Source organism: Zalophus californianus, chromosome 1, assembly GCF_009762305.2.
Source record: "Zalophus californianus isolate mZalCal1 chromosome 1, mZalCal1.pri.v2, whole genome shotgun sequence".
In the NCBI taxonomy this organism is placed as follows: domain Eukaryota; kingdom Metazoa; phylum Chordata; class Mammalia; order Carnivora; family Otariidae; genus Zalophus; species Zalophus californianus.
This window is the reverse complement of record NC_045595.1, coordinates 187,327,842-187,335,186: the sequence shown is the minus strand read 5'-3', so window position 1 is coordinate 187,335,186 and position 7,345 is coordinate 187,327,842. Positions and strand designations below refer to the sequence as shown.

Sequence of the window (7,345 nt, the reverse complement as noted above, 5' to 3'; positions counted from 1 at the left end):
TAATGGAATTCAACAGATATTTATTCATTATTTACTGAGTACAAAACATACTGATGGGCACGGCAGGGATTGTAAAGAAAGGAAAAACATTTCTAGTGGCTTAGATTCTAATGGGAGGAGGTTTTAGATAATATAGGGTTTTATAACTTCAGGCAACTTTTCATAAATACCTGTAGGGGATGAAGCTAGGTTGTACATGGTTGTGCACAGGAAGGAGAAAAGGTGAATAAAAGAAACAGTTGATAGGTCTTCAAGAACATGTTAACATATTTTATTAAAATCATCTTAAAAGGAAAATATCATTAAAATTTGAATACTTCAAATTTGAAGGGCAATTCAAGAAATAATATTGCTTCTAATACATAAAACTACTAAGTTAAAAACTCCTTCAAAATATGATTAGTATTACAAGTCAGCAATCTTCTTGTGAATGTATACTATCTGATACCTAAGTCACTGAGGTTAATCCAGCCAAAAATAATGTTGCATAGAAAGTACTGTTTTTTACTCAAAGTCAATAGTAAAAAATATAAAATATTATTTTAAAATAAAGTATACCATAAAATACAGTTAATATATTATTTCTAAAAAGCAACTGAATAACTCCTAATATTTTTTCTGTGATTTCCCCATCATTTTATATACTGTACAGTAGCTCAACACATATGTCTGTCTATAAATACCTGTATTATATTACTCGAAAATGCCAAGTCATTAATTCTTCAAACACTGGTTGGATATCAACTAGATGAAAATCACTATGCTAGGAACCCAACATACAAAGATGACTGACACTGGGTACTTGCCTTCAAGTAGCTTTAGTGGGAAGACAGACTAAAACAATTAAAATAGAGTATGGTCCCTGTCTCATGACACCAGTTATGCACACAGGGATGGTGAGAGTACAGAAAAGGGACAGCTAGATCAGATCGGAGAGCAGGGGGGAAATCAAGGCACACTCCACGGAGAAGGTGACTCCTGAATGAAGTCAGAGACTTAAAGGATACGTGGCATGTAGTACTTTGGGCAATGTGGAGAAGGCAGATATTCCGGAGGGCATGAGTGGAAGAGAGAAGGTTGGGTGCAGCCCAGGATAGCTGGAACTCTGATGCTTTTTGGTATTTATGCCAACGTGTAGCCAGGGGCCTGCTTTTGTGCAGTTCTCCCCATTGTTATTTTTAAAATATGAATCTATTTTTTATTCAGTATAATCAATCTATAGCTAAAAGTATTTATTATTTTGTCACTGAGTCTTCTGGTATTCCAGCTTCTGTTAGCATTTCAAAGAAAAGTCCTTTCTGGCATATCAAATTCTGTGGTGTTTCAAATTCTGTAATCCTTCCAGAGTCTAGAACAAGTACCCTGCAATGTGAAAAGAATCCAGTCAGGTAACCTTAATCAGTTTTCCGGTTTACCCTTGTTTTTCTTGCTAATGTAAAATGTAAATTACCATGTGAGTTATATCATTACAAAATATGGGTACTACTGAACTCAAGAAGTATATCCAGTTTTCTTTTTTTTTTTTTAAAGATTTTATTTATCCATTTATTTGAGCGAGAGAGAGTGAGAAACAGCATGAGATGGGGAGAGGGTCAGAGGGAGAAGCAGGCTCTCCACCGAACGGGAGCCCGATGTGGGACTCGATCCCAGGACTCCAGGATCATGACCTGAGCCGAAGGCAGTAGCCCAACCAACTGAGCCACCCAGGCGCCCCTCCAGTTTTCTAATATTCTTTTAGCATTAACATATTCTTCTAATTGTCTGGAAAATATGTTTCCTACTATTAAGGAAAATTTTGTATCAGTACGGATACAATCCTTTATTAGTGGCAATTAGTTGTTTGGTATATTCAGTGGCTATCTCTGTGGAGATTTATAGGTATAGTTTTGTTTCTGAAAACAAATAAAGCATACCTATCTGAATCAATGATAGAGTGCAGTCTATGAGCAATCGTCAGGATGGTACAGTCGGAGAACTCTTTCCTGATTGTGGTCTGCACCAAGTTATCAGTCTCAAAATCAATGGAAGCTGTTGCCTCATCCAAGATGAGAATTTTTGTTTTTCGAAGCAAAGCACGAGCAAGACAGACAAGCTGCCTTTGTCCAACACTGTTAAAAAAAAAAATAGTAAAATAATTTCTACAGTGGACTTTATGGTTACACACTTCCTGTTCTAAAATTCTGATTATATCACTACTCACTCTCTTTCTAAGTCACACATTCATTCATTCTTTTGTTCAAGAAATATTTATTTTGTCAAAAGAGACAAAAATCTCTATGTGGAGTTTACATTCTCGTGGGAAGACAGAAAAAAATAAATATGATACATGGGTAAAATGCATCGTAATAAGAAGAATTCAAGCACACAGAAAGGGAGGGTATAGAGTGTGGGCCTGGGGTGGACATTTTAGACAGGCCTGCCAAAGAAAGCCTCACTGGACTGAGGGCGTTGCCTTTTAATTCAAGACCCTTTGGAAGGGGAGAGTGAGCCATGCAGATTTCCAGTGGAAACTTGTTCCCGGAAAAGGGAACAGTGGGTGCAAGATTCCCTGAGGCAGGCAAGAGCTTGCCTGGCATATTCAGGAACCATCAAGGAGGCCAATGTGGCAGAAACAGACAGAGGTAAGGAGAGCAATCAGGGAGACCGAGTCATGCAGTGCAGGGCTTGAAGGGATCTAGCTCACTTTCCTTGGGTCTCGATCAGAGACCGAAAGGGACTGTCATCGGGTATCAAACAGCCATGAAGGAGAAAGGAGTCCTTTATAACATTTTTAAGGAAGAAAGTTATTTGAATAGGAGTCTTTACAAAAGAAGAGTCAATTAAACAGTGACTTTCCATACTGGATCATTCCCTTCTTCTCCCTTCTTTCCTTCACCAGAGGTTTCCCAGCCAGTGGTTACCATTATATTCCTCGTCCCTTTTCCCTAGAGGGAATCAGCAATCGTGTGCTTTGAACAGACCAAAAGAGGTCCTGGGTGACTCAGGAGGAGTGACTTACCTTTGAGGCTAACTCAAAGTTTCTAAGGAGCCTTGAAATGAATAACTTGGCCAAGCTTTGTTCTTAGCAGCTTACCTGAGGTTTTCACCTCCCTCTGTAATCTCATGCAGCAGCTTCTTGGGAAGGGACTGCACAAACTCTTTTAAGTGACACAGTTCTAGCACCTCCCACAGCTCGCTATCGGAATACTTGTCTAGGGGATCCAGGTTCATTTGAAGGGTACCAGAAAATAAAACAGGATCCTAGAGAATAAAATTGTCACCAGTAATCTTACTGTCCCATGAGGCACAAATACATTTTTAAAAAATCAGATTCAGAAAACAAAAAGCAAAACAATCAAAACTAAATAGTTATAAAATTCACTTTATATTGAAAACAAAAGCAGAAAAGAATCAGGATAACCTGTAAGTGAGATTAAATCATTATAAATTTCCTGATCATCTTTCTCCTTCTCATTAACAATGTCAACATCAGCCACAGTAATAATGACGATAGCTGCCATAGCTGCCATTTAGTCAGAGATAGAACATAGAACAGAATAAATGCAAACTATAGTATGTATATAATATTATCAGTCAGCATACCAACTCAGAAGGATGGAAGTCAATATCCCCATTTTATAGAGACTGAACTGGTGGGTCCAAAGAGCTCTTGTTCAAAGCCACACAGAAGGTGAGTGGTTGAGTAGAATTTGAATAGGACAAGTCACACTCTTTCCAATATACCAACATGCCTGGTGAAACTGTAGTTTACTACAACTGTATTTATTTCTAAGAGAGGAATGACAAATATCTCTTTTCTTCATTAAATTTTATTCTCTGCTAGAATTCCATTCAAATTTGCTTTTGAAGTAAATTCATGAATACGGGTATATGTCTAAACAGTATGAAAAATAGATTATATTTTAAGATTTTTTTCAATGTAAATACAAAGGTATCTCATAAATACTCAGCTTAAATCTCTCAAACTCAACTGAATAAGTCATCTTTGACTGTAGATGCCTATTCTTGAGCCAATTTGCATATTTGTTAATGATCAAGTTCTTTTGATGCCATAGACAAAGGACTTGAAAAAAATGATCTCACTGAATTATTGTTCTTTTCATCTTTGAAATGTTTTCAAACTTCAAATCAAAGAGACAAAATTCTACACTCCCTCTACCAATTAGGCAAAAGTCTCAGTATTTTTTCTTTCAAAAAATATCAACGCATTTCAGTCTGATCTCATTCAAATTTTGTTTGCATTTACTATTATGAAGGAAACTTAAAGCAACATACCAGTTTTTAAAATGGATAAATGCATTTAGGAAGAATGTTTTAGAGTAAGAGTATTTAACAGGATTCAGTTATGTAGTGATCACTACAGCTATGTAGTGATTTTTCATTACACATTCAAATGCTCTGGCTTCTAAAAATGAATTTAGATGCTTAGAAGGAACACATTTAAAAAAAAGAAGAAAAAAAAAAGAAGATCACCTAAAGGGAGTTAAGAAAGTCTACTGACAAAATAGGCTCTACCTGTGGAATAATATTAAGTTTGCCCCGAAGGTCATGAAGTCCAATAGTGGATATGTCAATACCATCGATAATAATTTTGCCTCCTGATCTTTCCACAATTCTAAACAGACAATTTGAAAGCGTTGATTTGCCTGCTCCAGTCCGTCCCACAATTCCAATCTGTAACGAAATGATCATAAACAGTTTGCACTGTGCTTTTGGTAAGGGACCGGGAACTTTGCACTGACAACAAATACATTAGGTGTCAGGTCAGCGGGATTTAATTTTGCCAAACTGAATCACCCTGCCTGGCATGGAAGACGTAATGTTGACTTCTAAGGATCAGTCTTTATCCAAATACTCATTACTCCCTGGAAAGGCTCAGGTTAATATGTTTCTTTTCTCTACTTTTGAGTAATTTAATGAGCACCTGACTAGAGCATGCCAACAGCCCCAGGAAGAGCAGACCACCCCTGAACCTGGGACTAGCTATTCAGAGTGCGGCCAAAGATGACTCTGATAATGGGGTGGTTTTCTTGGGCCTTTCAAAATGAGGCTTCTCTACTCTCCTTCTCCAAATAAAACAAACAAACTAACAAACAAAGGGGAGAGGAACCCTTTGCCAGGATAGAAAATCCAAAGGGATGTTTGTAAATTTCCTTGGTGTATCAAAATAACTCTGGCATTAAAACTATTGAGGATGGCTGTGGGTAACATCTGAGGATCTTAGATTCATGGACAAAATAATCAACTTGTCATAAACATCAAGTGACTGCACATATTCCTCTGACCATGAGGACTAAAGCAATCCCTCTGGGTGTTGATTTGTGTCTTGGTTTTAATGGGAACATTAGGCAGAGAAAACATTAAGGAGGTTGGTTTTCCCCGATAAAAGATCTTAAATCTTAAATCTGACACACTATACCAGAAACATCAGGAATCTGTTGAATTAACTGGGATAATCAAAACTCCACAATGACTTCCTTTGTTCCAAAGACATTTTTTATCCTTGATGTTACTGCAGTGGACATGGTTTAAAGGGTTAGAAAAAGAGATGTTTGGGGTTATAAAAGCCAGGTCTTTGAAAAAGGAAAAGTGGGTCACTGTTGTCAATTTTTTTCTTCATTTTTTACTTTTATTTACTTGTAAAATCTTCCTAAGGAAATAATGTGTTTTCATAAAACATTTTGAAAAATGTGAGAAAAACTATAGTAGTCGAAATTATTTATAATCCTGTCACCTGAAGGGAACCATGATATATGCTTTACTACTGTTCTAGGATTTTTGCTAATGTAGTCTACCTGTTTGCTTTTTTCTAAAACAGAAAACTGATATACTATCAACAGTTTTGTATATAGCTTTTATTAACCAAATTACATCTCAAGTATATTCCCTTCTCACTAATAATCCTGGAAAACATGGCGTCAATGACTACACAAATATTCTCTCCTATGGATTTACTGTATTTTAGGTAACCTAATTTTATTGTCTTATTATTGCTCTTTACTTAATAAAGGAAGTAAAAATAAAGTATACCACTACTAGGTATATATCCAAAGGAAATGAAATTAGTATCTCGAAGAGAAATCTGCACTCCCATGTTCATATTCACAATAGCCAGGATATGGAAACAACCAAAGTGTCTGTCCATAGAATGGATAATGAAAATGTGTGTGTATATATACATATATATATACACACACACACACACATATACACTGGAATAATTCAGCCATAAAAAGGATGGAAATCCAGCCACTTGTGGCAACACAGATGAACCTGGTGGACTTTATGCTATGTGGAATAAGCCAGATGGAGAAAGACAAATACTGTACGATCTTCCTTATATTTGGAACCTAAAAAAGTGAAACTCATAGTACCACAGAGTAAACGGTGGTTATCAGGGACTGAGGGGTGGGGAGAATGGGAAGATGTTGGTCAAAGGGCATGAACTTTCAGATGAATAAGAAGAATGTGTTCTGGCGATCTAAAGTACAGTGAGGTGACTATAGTTAATAGTATTGTATTGTATACTTGAAATTTGCTGAGATAGTAGAGCTTAGGTGTTCCTACCACATCTAAAAAAAAAAATCAAAACAAAAACAAAAAACCTTGTAACTATGTGAGGTGATGGATGTGTTAATCTGACTGTGGTATCATTTCACTATATATATATATATATGTATATATATGTGTGTGTGTCAAACCATCATGTTGTACACTTTAAATATATACAATATTTACTTGTTAATTATAACTCAATAAAGCTGAAAAACCAAAGTATGCTAAAATTATGTTTCATAATATAGTATGCACAATTTAAAAATACCTTTCTTTAAAGAGGAAAAACTTATTCTGTATATACCAACCACATGAGTTTATTACTTTTATATGAAATTTGAACAAAGACCATCTTATATTCAATACCATATCATAGTTTGACCTTAACAATGAATGAATTCAGATAAAAGGGAAAGTGAAACTTCTGAAATATATATGGTACCTTTTCTTCACCATGAGTCTGGAAAGTGATATCTTGTAATGCTAAACCAAGGTCATCTCGGTATCGAGCCTGATAATTAATAAATTCCACTATCCCTTTATCAGGCCATTGTGATGGAGGTCTTTTAGACATTATCCAGGGTGCCTTAAAACAAAGAAATATAATAATCACAAAAAAATACCTTTCTCTCCAAAAAGTAATTATCATGCATATAAACAAAAGTGATAGAAAACATTCGTGGATATTATGATCTCCTGAAAATAGTTTTAAATATTACCAACATAAAACTTCTCATCTAGTTAAACAAAAGCTTAGAAATAAGTTTTTGAAGGTAACAAGGCTTCCCAT

At 35.7% G+C, this 7,345-nt stretch overlaps 1 protein-coding gene across 6 annotated transcripts in view; it reads right to left on the bottom strand.

The window, feature by feature from the left end:
• Positions 1 to 254: 254 nt before the first annotated feature.
• The window catches only part of LOC113918261 (canalicular multispecific organic anion transporter 1-like), an 88,831-nt gene continuing 81,740 nt past the window's right edge, over positions 255 to 7,345 (bottom strand). For all 6 annotated transcript variants that reach the window (XM_027586564.2, XM_027586565.2, XM_027586566.2 and 3 more), the window contains 5 exons: positions 6,998 to 7,141; positions 4,516 to 4,674; positions 3,074 to 3,240; positions 1,914 to 2,108; positions 255 to 1,362 (listed from right to left, as the gene is read on the bottom strand). In XM_027586564.2, the coding sequence (XP_027442365.2) occupies positions 1,236 to 1,362; positions 1,914 to 2,108; positions 3,074 to 3,240; positions 4,516 to 4,674; positions 6,998 to 7,141 (792 nt within the window). In that variant the 3' untranslated portion in view covers positions 255 to 1,235. The remainder of the gene's footprint in view (positions 1,363 to 1,913; positions 2,109 to 3,073; positions 3,241 to 4,515; positions 4,675 to 6,997; positions 7,142 to 7,345) is intronic.